This window comes from Nelusetta ayraudi, unplaced genomic scaffold (genome assembly GCF_046127955.1).
Source record: "Nelusetta ayraudi isolate G7.1 ecotype Tasmania unplaced genomic scaffold, CSIRO-AGI_Nayr_v1 ptg000048l, whole genome shotgun sequence".
Taxonomy (NCBI): domain Eukaryota; kingdom Metazoa; phylum Chordata; class Actinopteri; order Tetraodontiformes; family Monacanthidae; genus Nelusetta; species Nelusetta ayraudi.
The window spans coordinates 8,496,551-8,518,091 of NW_027466098.1; the positions used below are offsets into that span (position 1 = coordinate 8,496,551).

Consider the following 21,541-nt stretch of genomic DNA (forward strand, 5'->3'; position numbering starts at 1 on the left):
TTAACCTTATCCCTTGAGTAATGTGTACATATTCATATATGACACATCAATGACATTTCTATAGATGACAGAAGTACAATATCTGAACATTATTCTGCTTAACTAGAATTTTGAAACACGGAAGTAGACATGTGAACGCGTTCCTTTGACCGAATGATGCTGTTCCAACTGTTTGCCCCCTTAAAAATATGAAGTTCCAGCACACAGCCATTTGTGAAGTGCACATGAGCCTCTAATGATTAATAACTCTGTAAGTGCTCCAAAGTGTAGGCACTCCAAAGGCCTCGCACTGCTCCCCCCTTCATTTTGGAATTTCATATGGGTCCAAACAATTTATAGTGTTCATTTTCCCAAATAGCAGCCCCTGGTTTCATGGTTAAATGTATCCTGATAAATCTTATTTTCTTCCTGGCGTTTTAACATGCTTCTCCTTGCTTTTGCCACTTACTGGACTGCATTAGTTTACATTCGTGCAGCAGTCAACAAGGCCGACTTCCCTGGATGCAAAGCGACTCCCATTCCAAACTATCGCCGTCAATGGTATCTCTGATTTCTTTCTAAGAAGCAACACCAGTGGGCACTCCTGCAATGTGTGGGAGCATGGCATTGGTCCAACCTTCCATTAGTCCGACACATTGCCCTTTGGGCCGACCTCCCCTAAGCCTAAGCCTAACCCTAACAGGAGGTCAGACCAATGGACAATTCGTCGAACTAATGGGAGGTCGGACTAATGAGCAGTTCCCCAGTGTGTATGCCAATCTCGTCAATCATGTCACCAGCAGTTTACTCCTCGCTCAAAAACTTTTGCAGGCTTTTTCTGGATAGTTTTCGCCATTATTTCCAAAGTATTTCCCCAGAATTTGGATATTTAATTTTTCGTCTGAATATATTTAACCGAAATCACTCATAAATTCATGCTGAAATGTTTGCTAGCCATAGCAACGGAAACCATTGGAAGCAGTACTTATCAAAAGATAAGTAAATGTATTTTACATCATTTCAGTCTGTATTTACGCCCAATATGCACCAGAGATTCCACTGCACTTCAGTTACCGTAAACCACTAACCATTTGTCCATAGCATTTAGTTCATTTGAGGACAATGCAAGATTCCAACCATACATACAACACACGCTCTCAGGCGGGCTGGATTGTCCACACCAGGCTGCCTTACAAACATGGCTCCGTAAGATTACAACCCCCTGAGAACAATACCCTTGCTGTATGTCAGTGGTTCTTAACCTGGGGTCTGGTGACCTGAGGGGGGCGTAGGAATGTCTGCAATGAGGCTATAAGTTAAGAAAAAAACGATTGGTGTATGTTAAAGAAAAAGTGGGCAAGTAAATGCACCCATTTAAATAATAAAGACCCCTGTAGGAGCCTACTCAACACATTCTGAAGCTATTAAATTGTTTTGTAGCCACACCCTCTTAATCCGAGAGCAGCAGCCTGGTCAGGTCGTAGTGGAACGTCTGAGCAATGTAAAAATGCTAATGAGTCATTAGTGTCAAGGGAAAAGAAAGGCATTATAGCAAAAGTTATTTTGACTTGCAGCTCCAAGGTGGCAAATAGTTTATGCTTGAACAGCCTGGCACGGGGTGATAGGGGGATAATTTGTCCATTGTTGTCACTGCTTATTATTGTGATTACACATGTGTGGGAGTATCAAAACCTGTGTTGACATGATGTGCTTGATTATAGGCAACAGACTGACCCTGTTTCAGTCAGTTCTCTGTGATTCATGTTCTTTTTTTTCAAGTTGGGTTTGGGTCCGGTTACTGGTGTATACAAACGAAAACATTCTATGGGCGGTATCATTAAAAAAAAAACCAAAAAAAACAAAACCAAAAAAACAACCCAATTCAATCTTCCCAAGTTTTGCACACTTTCACCTTTCAGTGACTGCTCACAGTTGGGGGGAGGGGGCGAGGGGTTGATAGTCAGACTTTGCGATGACATTTCCTGCCACTGAGTGTCGCTGTGAGACCGCACGATTGCAGCTCCTCTTCACCTCCCATGTGCACGCGGGCCCATCCTTCTTCTTCAGTCGGTCGTGACTGGACTGCTGATGTCTGTGACATTTCTAAACGCTCCTATGGGTTGTACAGCTGTGTGTACAGTGAAGCTTCCCAACACGCCAATTCAAACCGCTTTGAACCACTGAATGATGAATGAACCCAAAAGGCCACAAATTGACATTTGGATTCAGCGCGAGTCGGGTTTAATGTAAATAAATTAATTAATTAATGAAGGCAGTAAAAAATTCGTTGTGGCGGACGTGAATTCACCTGGGGGCTCAGCTGTAAAGTGCACCAAAGCACCGTGACGCGCGTTAAGCTCTCAGTCTTCAAAATAAGTCGACCAAAACCATATGACGGAGACGCTTTGGCTGGGACTCCGCCACATTTGTCTTAATCTGACAGTCACAACCGGAAGCGCTGCTTTTTTCTCTCTCTCTCATTTTAAAAAAAAGAAGAAAAAAAAAAAGAATATCAACCCATGTCATCTTATGCATTCGCGCGCGGGTACGTGTATGTGTAACGACGGACGGGGCGTGTGCGCGTAACTACGCGCGCGCGCGCGTGTAAACACAGCTCACGTCAGGAGCGACGCGAGGAGGAGGAGGAGGAGGAGGAGGAGGTTGTCGTGGGGGAGCCCGGGGTTCGGACTGCCACGCCAGCTGCTCGGCTGAATCGCGCACGGCGGCGACCGCTCAGATGAGGAGATGGCAGCCGAGTCGACACGCAGATTCACCAAGAACCTGCTGAAACCGGGCAGCGCGGCGGAGATCCGGCAGACGGCGTGCAACGCGGTCAGACACTCCGCGGCGACGGTGAGTGGACCACGGAGCGGGAGAAGGAGAGAGGGGGGGGAGGGAGGGAGGGGGAAAAACAATCAATAATAACAATATGGTGATGGAGCAAGGAGGTTGGGGAGGGGGGGCACACGCAGTACCACCTGTAGGCTCCCCGGTGCTTTCTCTTCTTTTTTCTCGTACGGCCCTGCTTGGACCCTTGAACGCCGCATGTCGGGGGTGATTTTGACACCGCGCTGTGCCGCAGCAGCAGCAGCAGCAGCTGTGGTGGAAACCCGGCATTGGCATTCATGTTGCATCTTTTCTGTGCAGCGGCTGAGCGCCGCGGTGCACAAGTGCTGCTTGCTCAGGCTGTATTGATCATCCGTTCAACCCGCCTTAAGACTGACAAGAGATGTGGAGTGCGCCTAACATTCAGCTGAATAAAACGTATGATTAAAACAGTTTATTGGCTGCTAATCGGCTCTGAGCATCCCATCCTCCCCGCCTCCGAGACGGGCTGGAGTTTACAGTGGATGAGACGCAGTAAATGGTTGGAGGTTAGTGGGGATGCGGAACGAGCCCGGCCGGCTGGCTGGCTGGCTGGCCGGCCGGCGCTGCCGCTGCAGGGGCGTGCATCTGCCCAGACACCCGGGGCTTTTAGATGGAGGGAGGGGAAAGGAACCGGCGTCTGGATCTGGATTTTTGATGCGAAATATCGTAAAACGATGCATCGTCCCCGGGTGGGTGTGTCACACCGTGTTACGAAGGGGCTCGGATTGACAGGTAACATGGTGGTGGGAGGAGGGGCGCTCCAGGAAAACCCAGACGTGCACACCCCTGCCGTGTGCAGCCGCCAACACGCACACAAAAGGAAAAAAGGATTTTGTGTTGTGTAGTGTTGTGGCGGTGTCCTTCTCATTCATCTGGCAAGGGGACAAACCCGTGCGTTGTTTTTTTTTTTTTTTTTTTTTTTTGCGTGTGCGTGCACGCGCACGTATGAGTGTACGTGTGTGTATCCATCCTGTGGAGATTAGCATAGAGAAGGTCACTCCACTCCACTCTGCTCGTTGCTACACACTCCACATCCTCTTCATCTGGGTGTTAGTGTGTCAGTGGGACACGCGCACAACACGGCGATGGAGGGGAATCGCTATTGAGTTATTCTGGAAAAATAAAATCTGCCTTTGAAGGAGTGTTTTGCAAAATGCATTTTCCATCTTCATGAGGCCAATTATGACACGGTAGTGCTGTAGAATTGTTGCACTTATTGATCGATTTTTACTGGGTGCAGCGATTGATTGATGGGTCACCTTGTGTTGGCATCGCTTAGGACACTGACATACATGTTGCACTGCAGTGTCAACACGCTGAGCCTCACAGCCTGGCCTCGAAGCCAGGGACACGGGGGGGAAAGTAGGCCCAACAAATCGACGGCCAATATTTGCCCACACAGCTGTCAGTGTCAATGCTGGTGTTGGCACTTTAAAGGCAGAAAACTACTGAGCCTCTTAATGTTGCGGAAAAAAACAACCCAAAAAAGTAGCTGAGAAACATGTGGTGTAGACAACAGAAATATATGTAGTACAACCCCAAAAGAGAAGAGCGTAGAATCTAAGTCTATATATTCCACACTCATTGTGAGATAATTATCCACAAATGTTTGTCAACTCAGAAAAGGAGTTAGAAAGGAAGTTGGCAAACTAACTGATAATGACCTGTTAGGCAATAGCATTGCAGCATTGTTTTACGCGAGAAATGTAACGGTGTCAATTCATTTTTGCTACCGAGAATAGTTTGCCACACAGAAGCCTCCAAGCTCACCCGAGCTGCTACAGTTCCACCATCTCTAAAGATATTAACAAGACAACTGGCAGTGACTGAAGTCAACAGTATAAAGCAATGTGTTGTCATTAGGTCCCCAACCAGTGTTAGCGTTTGACACATTTGCTTCACGTTTTGCGCTACAGTTTCCTCCACATACGCTGCAGAGAGGATTTTCTGTTAATGCATTTGACAAATGATTAGTATACGTTCCTACATTTACTAGGCTGCTTCTATACCACTGTTGCATCTGTGTCAATATACTGTGTGATTTGTTGCATCATCCTCCAAAACCAACTTATAATCGAGAGGCAAGAGTGAGTGTGACACCCATTGGCCGGGAAGGGGTGTTGCCCTTTATAACCTTTTCATTTTTTGCTAACATGCTACACAAATACATGTGTTTCTTGCCTTTTTACTACTACTCTGCGACATAACATAGTATGAATGATTTTTGTTTGTTTTTTTTTCTGTTCTTTGGATTTGGTTCCAGCTCAGCTCGTGTATCGGACTGTCAGAAAGAATCAGTTCTCTTGTTCTGTATTCACTGCAAGAAATGCTTGTTTGTGCATTATCAGTTAAATCGTGGTGCGTTTCCTCGAAACTCCGAAGCAGAAGTCACACAACTGTGTCGCCACACAGCAGACAAGTGATCAGTTTATAGGGAAGGATGCAAAAATAAAAGGGGGAGGGTTAGACCGAGATATCTCGATAGCAGAGGTCACCAACCTTTTTGAACCTGAGAGCTACTTCTTGCGTCCGGAGTCACACGAAGGGCAACAAGTTTGCTTCACTCTACTGAGATAAGAAACTTTCTCAGTCACACATTATTTATTATTAAGGATACTGATCGACGTGAAGACACCGATCACGTTAAAGAGTTCTCAATAAATATCGACAATGACTCCACAAGGTTGGATGAAAAAGAGTTTTAGACATTACAGGCCCGTGGGCTGCTCGTGGTCCTCGGAGGCTACCTGGCACCACATTGGTGACCCCTGTTCTCTGGTATTACAGAGGAAGAACCTTATGGTCTTTTTCCTCCGTCATGTTTCGTCAGCGTGTTTCACTGACACTGCCGTCAAAATTGCTAATTATATATGTATATATATATATATATATATATATATATATACATATATATGTATATATGTATATATATATATATATATATATATATATTTATATATATATATATATATATATATATATGTTAAATCCTTTTTGCTGTTCAGTCAATCATTTTCTTATATAAAAGACGTATGGTTCTCTCCCCTCTGGCTGGGTTGGAGGAGGAGGAGGAGGAGGAGGGGGGGCGCCGAGGTTGGCAGTGAAGCGTGTGTGAAAATATGCGTTTGTGCGCATCGCTTGTGTGCGTGTGTAGACTTGGGTTAAGTGGCTGTGTAAATGTCCACCAGTTGTGTGTATGCGCGTTGGGGCTTTTTTTTTGTTTGTTGTGTGTGTCAATGCACTGCCTTTTGTTTGGCGAGCGAAACCAGGTCAGCAGAATCGGGCCCTGTGGCGTGAGGGTCACTGGAGCGTGAGTGTCTTTCTCTCCCACTGACCCCGTCTCTCGTCACAATGAGGCAACTTTCTCTCATTCACTTGAAGTTGACACCCACCACCACCACCACCCGTATGTCTCCGATGCACTGAATGCGGATGTTCTATTTTTAACTTGACACGGTTTTCCTCCGGTCTGCACATATGATACTTCATAATTGCCTCCAGATGTGTGCTGCATGTTCTGATGTTTTTCATTGTGACCACCATCTACCCTCACCCCTCCCTTCCCCCAACCCCCTCCCCCGCCACACACACACACACACACACACACACACACACACACACACACACACACACCGTCTTCAAATATGCAATATACAGTTTACCATAGTAAAATAGCATAGCAATAAGCAAATTGCATCGTTCACGTCTTATGGTTGCTCCAACTTTCTGGAGTGTTTTGGCGATTCTCTTTGTGACATCACAAAGGGCATTGCTACTTCTCCCAGTTGTGATTACTGCAACAGCAAACATTGGTTTGCTAAAACATGAAGAGACATTGTAAACAGAGGGCTAAATATTTTGTTTCTGATCTGTCTTTATTCACTTCCACCTCCAAGAAAAATTATTGATCCCACTGTGGGGAAATGTGCGTAATTACAGCAGCAAAACTGTATTGTGCAAAACGATTGACAATTATGTTAATTAAAGAAATAAGGCAACAAAAGTAAAATATTTGTTGGTATAAATGGAAAATAAAAACAATATATTTACATCTTATGGACAGTTGAATGTACAGCTATCTACATCATGACAATAAATAGGACTTTATAGAATGGTAAATACAGAACTGAAAAGGTGAAAAAGATGTTTTAAGGGTGAACTAACTTTCCAAACCTCCTTTTCTGGCTCTGGGTAACTGAATGCAAATACAGTAAAGGCTCCTAATTTATTTATTTATTTATTTTTTACCATCCTGAACTAGACGTTCAGCCAGACAGGACTGAAAGATAAGTGAACTGCAGTCTTCCCAGAGAAAGCAGCAGTGCCCCTGAGGACTCGCAGCAAATACGAGGAGGGTAGCTGCTAATCTGGCTGCCTGCTGGAATGAACCACATGTCGTACCATGCCTGGAGGATGCCAGCCACTAGCCAGTAAACACACAGCCAGACATTCACAACAACACCGCCCACCCTGGCACCCCGTGCAGCTCAAAGCCTTATTGGCCAGTGGCAGAGTGTTGCTACTATGCAGTCATCGCCGTGCTTTAGGCCATATGTATGTTGTTGTTTGTTTTTGTTTGTTTTTTTTTCATGTGGTATCGGCACGTTTGGGGAAATTTCGCTCTGGGTCTGGCTCTCCATTTGGCTCCGGCTCACGCTGCTTATTGCGTTTTGGCATTTTCTGTGCCCTTATGGCACTAAAGCCTCACGCTGAATCACACGCTGACAGTTTCTGCTGCTTCTTCCAAAGCCCTCTGCATACACTTTGTATTTTTAGTCAGGACTCAGACTAGTAGTCCTGTTTAGTAATACGCTTCTGTTTTGAATGTCTAACCATAATCAGTATTATTTTTGCATCGATTATTTTTGCTTGTTTGTATTTCAATTACTGCCGTTGACTGCAAATCAAGCAAAGTAATCAAACATTCAACTTCATGAACACCAGAGATGCAGAAAATTTAGCATTTGCCTTGTAACGTGCCATTAGTGGTGAGTGACATGATATAGCGATTGACTGATGTTTAGCAAAAGAGTGATGTTGTCTGCATTCATTTCCATGGTGGATGTACATTTTTCAATTGTTTAATTTAATAGTGTTTAGTACTCTGACCAGTCTAGACCACTTTCATGTGGCATCAGTCTTGTCTTGGCCTTGACACTCTTTGGTTTTGGTTCTATTTCCTGTCCTTATAGTATTATTACATCATATTGTATTGTTATGTGCCCTTCTTCAAATGCAAGCAATAAGTGCACTGCCGCTGCCCATACCTTTTCATCTCTTCTTGAGGTCTCAGTCTTGACTGAGACCTAGTTTCAACACGATCTGTCGTGGTCTTGGTAGCGTGCGTCTTGGTCTCGGTTTAGGTTGTCTTGGCGACGTCGCTATTTAGTGGGGGTAACGACACGCCAGGCTAAAAAGGCTGGCTTTAAGCAGTTTATCTTTGGTGTCTTTTATTTCTTTAGAAATGAGTCTGGATTGTCCAATGTCAATATTGACAACGTATGAGGAGCTACATAAAAAACTTGGCTACTTTTGAAAACAAAGATGATTAGCTTGTTATGCGAGTGAGCTAGCTCGTGTTTGTATGTGCTAGCGAGCTAACATGCTCCTAGCACAATTCAATTACCCATGAATGTTTTTTGAGTGTGCCTTTGGTTTAAGTTTGACAAATTTTGGTATACTTTGAAACCGTGTGGTTCATCCCACAATGTGTGTGGACTCCCCCCTCCATCAAACAAATCCAAGGAGAGCAGTGAGCGCTCTCACACAGGAGCATACAGCAAATACCTTTCCTCTCCAAAATTGAGCAGCTTGCACTCCACGGTCCAAAAATATTCAGCTGCGCAGTTCTGTAATGCTCTGTCTCTCTTTTTTTTTTTTTCTTCTTCTTCTTTTTTTGAACAACAGCTCTTTTACACATCCTCTGCGCTAATGCTAATCCTCGTGTACGCCAGCTTGGGTCTCTTTGTCTTCTGGCCTTTTTACACTTGTCAGCCTCTGCAGGCGCGTGTCTGCTCTGCTAGTGAAATACCACTACTGGGCATGTTTGTCTGGAACCAAAATGTGTGTCAGACAGCGGCGAGCAGTCATTTGTCAGTCGGGGGTTGGTGGGTACGGCTTCCAAGCGTGGCCCCCTTGATGCGTCACGGCGGGTGCGTGTGGTCGATGCTGGGAGGGGGGGGTGGGTGGGCCGGGTACGCTGTCAATGTGAATCTGCCCTTTTCCCTGCTTTGGATGCCTGGAGTGTGTCGCTCGTGACTGCTGACCTGCCTGTTTTTACCCTTTCCCTGCACGGCAGCAGCAGCAGCAGCAGCAGCAGCAGCAGCGGCCTTCAGTGCACTGATCTCTGTGATCATGCATGGCTCTGTGGTTCTTGTGTGGGTTTTTTTCTTTTTTCTTTTTTCGCAAAAACCAAGCATTTGACACACGCCACTCGTACGGCTTTTCTCTCGCTTTACATCGGCCTCGGTGGGGCCCTTCATCTCAATCTGACCGCGGCGCTCTGCCGTGTTTTATGCCGCGAGCTGTCGCTTTCAATTTGGCGCTGCCACATATCACGGAAAACCGCTGCGCAGTGCGCCCCCGTCTTGTTTAAGTTGGTGTGACTGATAACGCTGAAAATCGATTGTCCCAGAGGATGCGGCGAGATTACCAGTAATTAGCCGGCTCTCCTCCGAGCCACGCCTGCCGTTACCAGGGACGCAGGGAAAAGGTCAATTGGCATGGAATTCTGAACAGGAAGCGCCGCTGTCGCTGCTCACATAACTCCACTTTCCTCATCTTTATAAATGAATGTGACGAGCTGCTGGTGTCACATCTTTTCATTCTCTGTGTTCTCTCCTTTTCGTAATCTTCTGTCCCCCTGATTGTGTTTCATTTTCACAAAACGATCCAGGCTTAGCGTTCTCAACATCGGCATGCAAACCTGGGCTGCTGAAGGAGCCCCCAACGTCTTCTGTTCAGAGGTCGCAAAAATATTCACATTCTGGACTTAAGTACAAGTATGAATTGTTGTGAAAAGAAAATACTCTGGTAATAGTAATAAGTAGTCAGTAAGTACGGATTCAACTCCTTTACTCAAGTGAAAGTAAGAAAGTACAGGCTCGGAAATGTACTAAAGTAAAAAGTAAAGATTATTTATTTTTGCCATTAATGAAGCAATACTATTTAGCGAAGATGAAAAGGCTGTGACAGAATAATCTGGACTGAACTGGTTTTGCATGAGCATCTGGATAGTTTTAAAAGCTTTGTTACTCTCAACGCTATCGTTCTTTTTTTTTTTCTTTTTTTCAACTGCAGCACAACTGCAGCACAACCTCATCTGTAAAGAGTGATAGTTACAGTACGGCCAGTGAGCTGTTGTTGGTTGTTTACACTTTTAAAAACAATAATCCATGTTTAATAAGAATGAAAATAATTACTTTAAATAAAATAATTACTTTTTACTGAATTGGTATCTTACACACTTCAACACAAAAGTAACAAGCATATTCAATGTGAGCAGTGGAAGGTATATTAATTAACAGTAAAAAAGTTGTCAGAAAAACAAACATTCAAGTAAAGTGCAGGTAACTGAAAAATCTTGAAAGAAGCACATTAATAAAGTATTTGTTGTACTTTGCTACTGCCCACCTCTGTTCCTGTTGCATGTGGATAAGAGGTAGGACGCCGTCCAGATTGAGGCTCACGTCAGCTGTCTTATCACTTTAGGCTGCTAAAAGAGGGGAAAACCACAGCGGGGGAAGAGGGAGGGGAGGAAGGGTGAGGATAGGAAGAGAAAGATTCTAGAGATCTGTTTAAGAGCCCAAGAGGAGTTGACTGGTAGATAAGTGGTCCTCTTCTAAACAGTCAGTGCTGGCTGCTGGTTGCCCGTTGACATGCCAGAGTTTGTCTCTGCTTTTTTTTTTTTTTTTTGGTTAGTTTTCTGCTATAAGTTTTGTCGAAGCCATGTCTGCTGCATAAAACAGGTATACCACGCCAAAACCTGAAGATATGTTAGAGGGAATGAAACAGAGCAGAGTCGTTTTGGTTGAGAAGTTGCCGTGGAATGGCACGCAGAAAATATTCCAAACAAGGACAGGAAGCACAATCAGGCACAGTTAAAAGGCCAATAAAGTTTCCAGTTTAAAGTTTAAAGTAGTTTAAAATCAGGTCAGCGTTCCACTTTTTATTTTATTTAGGGAGAGAGAGAGGGAGAAAGTGTGTGTTTGGTGGGGTGGTGTGTGATGCTGCCTCACAAATCAACAGCCGAGGCGTTTTCATGGCCGCCGGTGGACTTTTTCCTGTTACATAAGGTGACATTTTGGACAAGTTGCCCGAGTTGGATTGTGTAACTTTATAAATTAGACTTGGTTTAAAAAAAAAAAAAAAAAAAAATAGCCCCTTTCAGCAGGAACATTTGATGAAAATCAGGATTTACAACAAGTCTGCGTTGTGCCAACAGTGGGGGCCGCAATCAGCGTCTAAAGCCAGTCCACAAAACCCTGATCATTAAAACTACAACTAATCACCAGCGAGCGGAGCTGCCTTAAATCAACGTGGATTCTGTTTTTCTGCGAGTCTGCTTTCATTTGGCTATCATGCGGGCCAAAGTGCGTTAAGCCTGAACCTCCCTCCCTGCATGTGCCGCGCGATGCAACACTTGCCGCCGCCGAGGCCTCGTGTATCTCCTTACATCTTCTACTTTGTGCGTGTGAACTCCTGCAGCGAAATTGTCACCTCGCCCACTTGTGTGACAGGATGTCTGTCGCAACGCAAACGCTTGTACTCTGCGTTCCCGTCAGCGAAGGATCTGACGGTTACGTGTTATTTACTTACTTCCTTTCGCCTTCTGATCCTCCTCTGACTTTCTTTTTACCTCCTTTGACTTGTTTGCCTTCCACCACGCCTTGCCTAACTGCCCCAGAACGACTGCTGCTAAATCACCCAGATTCACGCCCGCCTTTCTCCTTCCCCGGCCCTCGTTAATTTGGAAACGCCGCCGCGTGCGTGGACCAGTGCGTGGCGAAGCTGGGATTAGAGGAGATGAATGGCCCTTTGACATGTGTTATGACTCGGCCGCGCGCCGCCATGCGGGCCTCGGCCGTGCCTCCCCCCTCTATCATCTCAATGACTCATTCAGCGAGGGACCGAGGGGATGAGAAAGAGAAGAGAACGCGGGGGGAAGAACGAGGAAAAGAAAAAAAAAAAAAAAAAAAAGCGCCCCGGCGCTGTCTGTCAGTGGCGACGCTGTCTCACGCTGCACCCCCACCCTGGTGTTTGCAGTCCGCACAGCGAGGCCTTGTGAGGCAAACCCACCTCCAGCTCGGCCGTGCGGGGCGGCCGAGCGTGTAGCAGGTTGTAAAACTGGATCCGAGTGAAAGTGTCTGGACTGTTTGTGTGTCGGTGTTTCGCGAGAGGTCACATGAGAGGAGCAGAGAAAGCGAGAGGTCCCCGGGGGGCTCGGCGCTTTTTGTGCTGCGCCGCGTTTTTACAATAGGCCCTTTTGGAGAGGCTTCGCAAAGCCAGTGAAGCGACTCCATTCACGCCGAGCTGACGAGGCTTTGCCTCTGTGGGAGCTTAACTTTTATCCTCTCACGCTCGCTTCTCTTCTACGCCAACCCCCTTTTTTTTTTCTGAAGCTCTCCGTCCAGCCCCACCGCCCCACCCCGCCCTGCCCGGTACCTTGCTTGTCTCCAGCCTTGTACCCAGCCATCCTTCTCCAGCAGGCCCCCAGGGAGGAGGTGGGAGAGTAGGCTAATGGTGGGATGGGGGGTCGGGGGGGGGGGTCTCCACTTCACATACTGGACTAAGAATAGTCCAGCAACTCTGGGCGAGTGAATCGCAGTGTTGTCTCCCTCTCTCGCACTCTGCATTCCAGAGTGGGAGGTTTGAGTTTGCTCGCCATTACCATCGGACCCCGATGCCCCCGCCGCCCCTCGTCCTACTGTGTCTGCTGTGTGCCCGCCCCCCCGCCCCACTCTCACTGGCAGAGAAAATGCCGGAGTGCGAGCCTCAGAGCAACCGGCTTCAGGTCAGCAGAGGTTCGGTGACAAACGAAAACATCATATGAAGACTTTTCCTGTGAAGGCCGATAAGATTTGTGTGGCAGCATCAGAGAAGTTTCCCAACAAGCAGTTCAGAAGACTGGGGGAATTCACTCGGTGAAATAAGTCAAGTGTTTATCTAGCTTGGAGTTGGTTTTCCTCCAGTGTTTTTCTCTGTTTTGGACAAACACTTGGATGACGATTGTGTGTCGGAGAGCTCAAAATTTGGTTTGATTTTTGTGAGTGTGGCTGATTGTGCATCCCTGTTTGTACATATGACATTTCTTGTCATCTGCTGTTAGAACGTATTAATTGCATTGACAAACTACTCCCAAAAAAACTCCAGTTTGGGGTGTCAAGGTAAGCAAACAAATTTCCCAAATCTGTTGGATTTATTTCCCTTAGCCATCTGGGTAAGAAATGTAAAAAAAAAAAAAAAAAGGGTTTGACAGTGGCAAAAAAAAAATGCAAATTGCATTCCTTGTGTCCATTATTTTAAAATTGAGCCTCCTGCTGTTTTTAGCACCACCACCAATGCTGTGAGTCCCAGTTCAGCGACTGTGTCCTACAAAGGCTGCATTTTCTTTTTCGAGCACGTCATATTGGGAGCAAACAATGCTTCATCTTCTGAAGTGGATGGAACCTTTTCATCCAGCTGTGTTGCAAGGTTGCAATGCAGTATTGCTTCCAAAACAAAAAACAAAAAAACATGGGGATCAGATGTGGGGAGGCAACAGTTTTTTTCATATACCTGCTCATTAGCATTCAAATGGATCTTCCAGCACATCAGGTAGTCATGTGACCGTATCTCGCGACGCACTCGGCTGCCCGTTGGAAACCTGACGGTTATCTCGGCGGAGCGGATGCGGAAGGCGAGCAGACTCGCAGGCATTTTTTGGCTATTAAGCTGCCTCAGCCTCACGTTGCCCGGGCAGTTAGTTTAATTGTGCAGCTCGACCGGCTTGTTAAGAAAAGCCATAGGCGTGGAAAAGCCGTTTCGAAATCCTACAGAACCCGCGGACCCGTCCAGTCGGCCCCTCCGATCAAATCTCTCTGATCCTCGGCCGCTCCTCCCGACTCGCCGGTCCGACCGGATCCCCGTCGGCTTTGATCAGCCGGACCGAACCCCCCCGTAATCCCGTCTGACGCCGAGTCCGAAACTGCAGGGCCCGGAAAGTTAAACAGGCCGCTATTATTACTAACCAGTCACTCACATCCACCCACTCGTGTACGCGGCAATAAAGGCGCGCACACACCCGTATGGAGGGCCGCTGTTTTGTCTGCAGCCCCCTAATCCAGTGCTGGAGGTGGAACAGACAGTTTCTCAGCCGCAGATAATGTGGCTGAGAAACTGTGGAAGGACACGACTCTGAGAAACAGCGTCGCTGTAGCGAGACTCACGAGTAGAAATGCAAAAACTTTGATTAGATTGTTTGAATAACAGAGATTACTTCACGTTCTGTTTTTCGCTTCAGTGAATTATGTTGAGTTTTTTTTATTAGTGATGGTAGTAATAGTGAAAGACTACCTCCCCCCCCCCCTTTTTTTTTTTTGGTTTTGTTTACTGCACTGAAAGTGGAGCAAAATTTGCTGTGCAAGCAGAGGAAACCGTCAAACCGCGCTTGTGTGTGGTGCGTGGCAGTTTGTGTACAGCAATACAAGACATTACTATTAAAACACTTTTTTTTTTTCTTTTTTTTTTATTCTGTTCTTGCATGTGTGCAGTTTTTTGTCCCTGTTTTTAGCTTTAAAACTGCAACATGTATCCCCCTGAAATGACATTGCATCCAAACACTATTAATTTCATGGTCCCATTCCGCTTCTGCGCCTCACTCTGTTCTCTTCAGGTCAACAATCCTCAGTCGACACACTGAATAAGCGAAGGGAAAAACTGAAGTCGTCGTTGCTGTGTGTTCCGCTGAAAGTAGGACCTCGGGGGAATTTTTCTTTCACTTTATTTTACTTTGGATTTCCTGCGCTGAGATCCGTCCCATTGGCTCATCTATCTGTGATCAATTTAGTGTGTTTTAAATGTCAGCCAAGGCGCTGAAGGAGGGTCTGCAGAAGAAGCAGAGAGCGAAGCAGAGGGAGGAAAAAAGGCACAGGAGAAGGAGTCAGGAGAAGGATTTTAAAATGGGGAGAGAAATTAGGTTTGTGTGTGTGTGTGTGTATGTGCGTGCGTGCGTGCGTCTCACACGCTGAGATAAAGGAACATCATCCATATGAAAACACATGAGGAAAAGTCTTCAGAGCAGCAGCTGCGTCCTGGCTCGGAATTGGGACCTCGGGGAGGGCGAGCCGTGCTGAGTGGGCGTCTGCTCGATAGCGAGCGCCGGGGTGGAGGTCACGCAGAGGTCGCATGTAGGCTTTGTGTAGGTGTCATAACGTAGGCGCCGCAAACAGAGTGATTTATTGTACGGCAGGCATCCGTGTGGGCTTTTTGTTTGCTGTCACGGTGCAGCGTGGAGGTCTTTTTCTTTTCTTCTTTCTTCTTCTTAATGGTGACGAGAACAAGACCTGCTTGGTATCTCGGAACCGTCGCGCTGTTTCCCGGCGTAACCGGCCAAGAGGATTTTTTTTTTCTTCTTTTTTTTTTTTACAGCGGCCTCCTTGAGCCTCAGATGTGGCAGGTTCAAAGCGAGGACGCGCATGCAAAGCTAGCAGGAAGCAGAAATCATTAGCAATAATTGCTTGAGGAATTGTTGTGGTTTCTGAGTGTCAGAAGCTCAGTGTTTTTCTTTTATAGTTTACTTTGGCCTGCGTGCAAGAAGCATGTCTTGGTGAACTCCTAACAGCTGTGAAAATAGCCCGCATATGAACACATGGCTCGACGACGCTCAGAGATCCACCCCTGACTGTCAGTTCTTTTATTTTGCTGCAGTAACGTTGGGTTCGCGAAGGCTTTCCTTTTTTCTGACCATCTCTGGAAAAGACATTTAAACAATCGCAGCTGAGGAAAGGCTGCCTTCTGCTGGATCTTTGCTCTGTTGGCCTAAACACCCCCTCCCCCACTCCCCTCCCGCCACTGTAGAATCAGCTGATGCTTCCAAGTCACCACCGCCTGCGACAGAGGGACACCAACATGCCATCGCGGAGGCCGTCACTAGATTTATTATGGCTGAGCTCCCGGCAGACGAATGGCTCTTTGTGAGGGGAGCGAGAAGTCTGCGACTTCTGGCGTCCGCGCCTGCCGTCTGATGTGGAACAGAGGCTGGGGGAGGGAGGGGGGGGGGGGATAGGGCTGCGATCACATGTGGTCAGGACGCCACGTGGGACAATGTGAATTAATGAGACAGCGTCTCTGTGACGGTGCAAGTCGAGCGGCGTCGCTCAGCCTCGCTGCTCATCGACTGCTGGAACCTGCGAGTGAACGTTGCGATGGCAGATTTCGGAAGCATTTTGTTTTGTTTTAGGTTTTGGTTTAAGGGCCACAAAATGCGGGACATTTAGAGGTATCTTAATGGCATTTCATTTGTCCAAAAGGTGTAAAATTTTGCAAATTTCCGTGGAAAACTTTTAAAGTAGCCCCCCTGATAGCACGTTTCATATTTGGTGGCGCAAGATGGCAGCTAACTAAGAGCTAGCTAAGAACTTATTGCTCTTTGTATATTCTCATATATATGACAATCATTCAAAGTGCAGGAAAACCAAATGACTCTTATTGCATTGCGAGTATACACTTTTATTAATGTATTTATGTGAAGCTTTTACAATATAAAAATTATAAATAAAGTCAAATTGTACACACTGGACCTTTTAAGTGGAATGAAAAAATTCTTGCAGTAGTCCAGAATGTTGAGCTGTTTTCAGTTTTCTGATTTCGTCCCTGACCTTACAGGAGTTGACGTTAAACAATGACTGCATTATGCTTCCTTACCATCAGATGGCACTAAATCTTGCATACTGGGCCTTTAATACGAAGTCTGCCATCACATTCATTGGAGGCGCACTGACGCTGGACATTTAATTTGACTCCCAGTACCATCTATTAGAGAAGAGCTGTACCTTGCGTTGGCTCGTGCACACTGAAGTGGACATGACCTATGGCCAACGCTGCCGCTTGTCCTCACAGTCACTGGACAACAACGCCGACTGTCTGCAAACACAATGACTCAATGACTCGATGTCAGCGCAGACACTGACCGTCACTTTCTCTGCTGCCGTTTTCACTGCGCTTTCGCGATGACATCAAGCGACTGCGTCTGTGTCACGTCATGACGCGTGTCGGGGGAAATGAGGCAACCGTGACCAGCACCGCTGGGTCTGGGGTAACGTGAGCAGCTTCTCTGGAGGTTTACGTGATGGTTGAACAATAGAAAATGCGAGACAGGCTGCTGTTCAGCAGAAGCGGTTGGATTTTCAAGTGAGACGGCGACTGGAAACTATTTAACAATGCCCTGGGTAGTTTTTTTGTTTTGTTTTGTTTTTGATCACTCGCTTCCTCCTCTTCTTCATGCTCCACCTCATCTCCCCTCCTCTGGTCTCTCCTCAACATCTCTCCTGCCTGGAGACTTCCAAGATCTCAGGTCAAAGACGTCTTAATTGCTTCCTTTCCACAAACAAACTGCCTGCCAAAGAGGCAGATAGCATCGGCGATGAAGAGCGCCCCCCAGAGGCCTATCAGTGACACGGTGGCAGTGATGTCAACCCGCACCCTGGCGCTGAGCTGGAAGTCCTCCTGCTGTGTGCGCTTTCCAGCACTAGATGGCGTTGGTAGCGTGCTGCTGTCGCTCTGACTGCGCTTCCTGTTTCTGCCTGCAGTGAGAGGATCAAGCCAGATCCACATTAAACTCTGTCAAGCCTTCCGCATTAAGATTTCAAAACTTTATTTTTTGCCCAGTTCACTTTTTTAAAAAAAAAATCTTACTCAAAAATATTCCGATGTTTGCATGAGAAGGAGAACTTCTTCTCTCACTCTATTCTGAGATCGTTGCCTTTTCACTTCCTTGCAAATGAGTGGCAAAGACATCCTTGTTTGTGCATTTGAAAAATAGTGAACATATCAGCAGAAGGATGCTGAGGTTGGAAGCCAGGCAGGAAGGGAAGAGCCCAAAAGACAAGAAGAAGAAGACGATTATCATGTTATCAGTGTGCAGACATGTGTAGAACCTTTAGGTGAGGCTTTGTTTGAACCGACCTTGTCTTCCTGTTTGTGCACAGAGGTGGCGTGCTGCAGTGCTGCATCCGCAAGCTGAGGTTTTACTGAGAACAGCAGCATCAAGGCGAATTTTAGATTGTGCAGTCGGTTGTGTCGCTGCACTGTCGGTCTACTGGACTGCAGCTTTGCGTTGTGTTTTTCTCATTTAAAGTGTGTAACCTGAGCCTTGTGTTTATTTACTGCAGATTGTTGCTTCAAGGGGCTTAAAATAATGAACAGCTGCTACGATAAAAGCCATGATTCACACATTTTATTTCAGTATCGGCTGCCAAATAGCGCAACTTCTTGTCTTTGTCTGCTTGTTAATAAGGACATATCGCTAGGCGTCCCAGACTCAGAGACTCCTGGTTCTGTCCAGCCTAGACTAATGCTTAGTCTAACCCCAAGCCACGGGGCTGCAGGGTGGAATGCAAATAACCACCGGCTGAAACGATTCCTTCCAACCGATGGATTTCCTTTAGCGCGCCTGCGTTTCTCCCAGCGCAGTGCAGCGTGTCGGGGAGCGAGCTTGACCCCCCCCCCCCTCCCGAGCGTCTGCCCGGTTGAAGGGGAAGAGCGCCAGGGGCCGCGCACGCGAGTTCGGCCGCGACTCCCGACTCCCCTTGAGTGACAGCATCCTTCCCATTGCGGTCGCCATGGAAACAGGAGAGTGTTTTTCCCGAGTAAACTCGGCGGCGCTCTGCACCACATCAAACGCCGCGGCCATGATTCAGGCTGCAGCTCGACAGGGAGCCCCGACTACAGCAGAGCAAAGTGCTTACAAGGCAGTGTGTGTGCGCGAGCGTGTGCAGGGGCTTTAATAGGCTGCGGTTTCCTTCCCGACCCAGTTGGCTGAGGCCTCGGCGATCACTCAGATGTCCCCCGCTCGTCTTCTGCCCAAACGGTAAACGTTGCGTTGGGTACAAGGCTGCAGTTTGGGTCTCGAACGCTACTGCGAGCACTCTCAGCAGCGGAGAACCGGTTTCGGTGGGAACCGGAGGACCGTCTGGGCCGAAGTTGTGCAGCTGGAAGACATTAACTCCACAAATGATGGCGGCACACTGGCCCAAAAAGGAGCCAAGTGATGTCATCCTTCCCCAGAGGTTGAGACTCGCTCGCTGCCTTAAACCAGGTCCCAGTCCAGAGCAACAGGAGGACACACAGGCAGCAGTAAAATGCTATGTGTTTTTTTTATTTAATACCTCATATTTTTCTAATTTGTCAAGCTGTAAAATCACTTTAGGGAGCTATTAACAAGAGTTTGCTTATTACACTTGCAAGAAAATTGAGAGTAACGTGTAGAGTCACGTTTCACTCTCTCCCTCTGCGTTGTGTTGTGTTGTGGTTTCTTTTTTCAATAGCCAGGTTGGTCGTTCTGTCATGTCGAAATTAGTGAAGAAGAAATGGCAATTAATATGCTAATAGGCCTGACAATTGGGGAAAACAAACATCGTCAACTGACATTGTCCACAAATCTGTAATAATCCCATATATATTCCCATCTCGTACCCTTGCTTTCCCTGATTGAGGTGGTTTAGGACGCACAGGGTGCCGGTTTGTTTTGGTTTAAATGCCGCACACAACTACGACATCTAGTGGTGGAATTGCTTTGTGTGTTTGTTGTTTTCGCCCCTTGCCATGCAAAACAAATGAACCACATGAAAGCAGCTTGTAATGCTGCTGACTGTGCAGTATTTTGATATAAAGAAAATGTGTCATAGACCTATAGTATGTATATGTATGCATATAGCATATGTTAATTTGACTTTTTAGATCAACTTTAACTGACTTCTTTACTTTCTTCCCAATGCTGAAATGTTGCCTGGGATTTGTGAAGCTATAAGTTGCTGTGGGATAATAAATAAAAGTCTTGTCTGAACAGTAATATTTGAAAAGGTAATAAAGGTATTGTTAGTGATGCTTAATTTGATTTGCGCGTTATGTTCAGAAACAAAATAATTTATTAATACATTATGAATAAGGAATAAACTGCGAGAGCCGTGTGAGAGTTGAAAAGGCAGATTATTCCGTCCCGCCGCCTCCGTGCTTGTAGTTGTGTTTGTGGTTGCGTTCGGGGACGTAACACTATGCTTGTAGAGATTTGTTCTCCCATTTCATCTGGTGATTTATTTATCCCCCTCACTTCACTGCATTGCATCTCTCCAACCACACAGTGTGTGTGTGTGTGTGTGTGTGTGTGTGTGTGTGTTGTTGTTTTTTTTTTCTCATGCTCATCCATTAAGGTGCGTGGTTCACCATCACTTATCCAGCTCTCACTACCTCGCTGAGTGAAACTGACTGAAATATTCAATCTTTTTGGCCATTAAGCCAGCACCTGACTGCAGATTTTCCTCTAGCCATGCAAAGAATCAGTTTTTATTTAATTTTAGATTATTGTCATCGTCTTCATCATCTCCATCATCTCCTTTATTACCCCAGGTTAAAAATAAAACTTGGAAAAAAAGATTTAAAAACTCTTGATCAAGATTGACCTTGCTGGCCAAGAGGTCAGCATATATAACTGTACAAAAAAATAGAAACCGTACAATCAGACAAACATTACTAGAACACAGGACAGGTAATTACACGTGAAAGTAGAGCTACATACAATACAGCTAGCTAACTCAAAGGCATAGACTGCAATTTACAAAACTTTAAAAGCAATTACAAATGAAGAGAGACACATTTCCTCCATCTGTTGAAAAGGATTGCATTTCACCTGAGGCCATCATGCAGGTTTTCACTGTATTTGTATGCATTCATCAAAATGATTTGTTTGTACAAGACCATGATTTCTGTGACCTACCCTTCCTCGATGCACATGAGCGACATTGAGCACGAGACCTTCACAATCCCACCATCCCGTCCCTTAACGTGGCAGTTTAACGGTTGCCATCCACTCTTGACGCGGCGTATACATCACAACCTTAATGCGCAATAATGCCTTTAAACCTTGACAAAGGTTTGGATGCGAGGCAGAGTGGCGGCGTCCAGCGCTGGGCTAGCCGGGGAGCTGCGGCACCGCGCTGGCATCCGCAGGGCATGTGTGTGTGGGCACATTAGCATGACAGGACCATTGTGGCAGGCTTGGCGTGCAAACAAAGCCCATCTCTATGTCTTGAGTGTGTTTTAGCCGCCGCTTCAAGGCATGTTGGGGCCCCAAGAGAGTTGAGTGAGACTTCCGGAGGCGTCCAGGAGGGCGGCGCTGTGTGTGGGGGCGGGGATTCATGTTCGCCCCTCGCGTTTCTCTCTGTGCAGCGCAGGACGTGTGCTCTGTCATCGGCGGCGAGCAGTGTGGGAGGGAAATGACAACCGCTCGCGCGCTACTGTGTGTGTGTGTGTGTGTGTGTGTGTGTGTGTGTGTGTGTGTGTGTGTGTGTGTGTGTGTGTGTGTGTCGTTCTGTCACTCGGTGCTGCTGCGGCTGCTTAACAAAGTGAAGAGTTATAATAATGACTGCTTCTGTGGGAGGTGGGTGGAATTTCCTGCCACATGCTTGGACACAAGCGCGACCCCCAACGTCTCCATGGCTAC

The 21,541-nt window shown here is 46.5% G+C and overlaps 1 protein-coding gene across 3 annotated transcripts in view; it reads left to right on the plus strand.

Moving 5' to 3' along the window:
- The first annotated feature begins 2,639 nt into the window (after positions 1 to 2,639).
- The window catches only part of dock10 (dedicator of cytokinesis 10), a 61,712-nt gene continuing 42,810 nt past the window's right edge, over positions 2,640 to 21,541 (plus strand). For 2 of the 3 annotated variants that reach the window (XM_076036080.1, XM_076036081.1), the window contains exon 1: positions 2,640 to 2,832. In XM_076036080.1, the coding sequence (XP_075892195.1) occupies positions 2,725 to 2,832 (108 nt within the window). In that variant the 5' untranslated portion in view covers positions 2,640 to 2,724. The remainder of the gene's footprint in view (positions 2,833 to 21,541) is intronic. The other variant, XM_076036091.1, reaches the window with a different exon arrangement.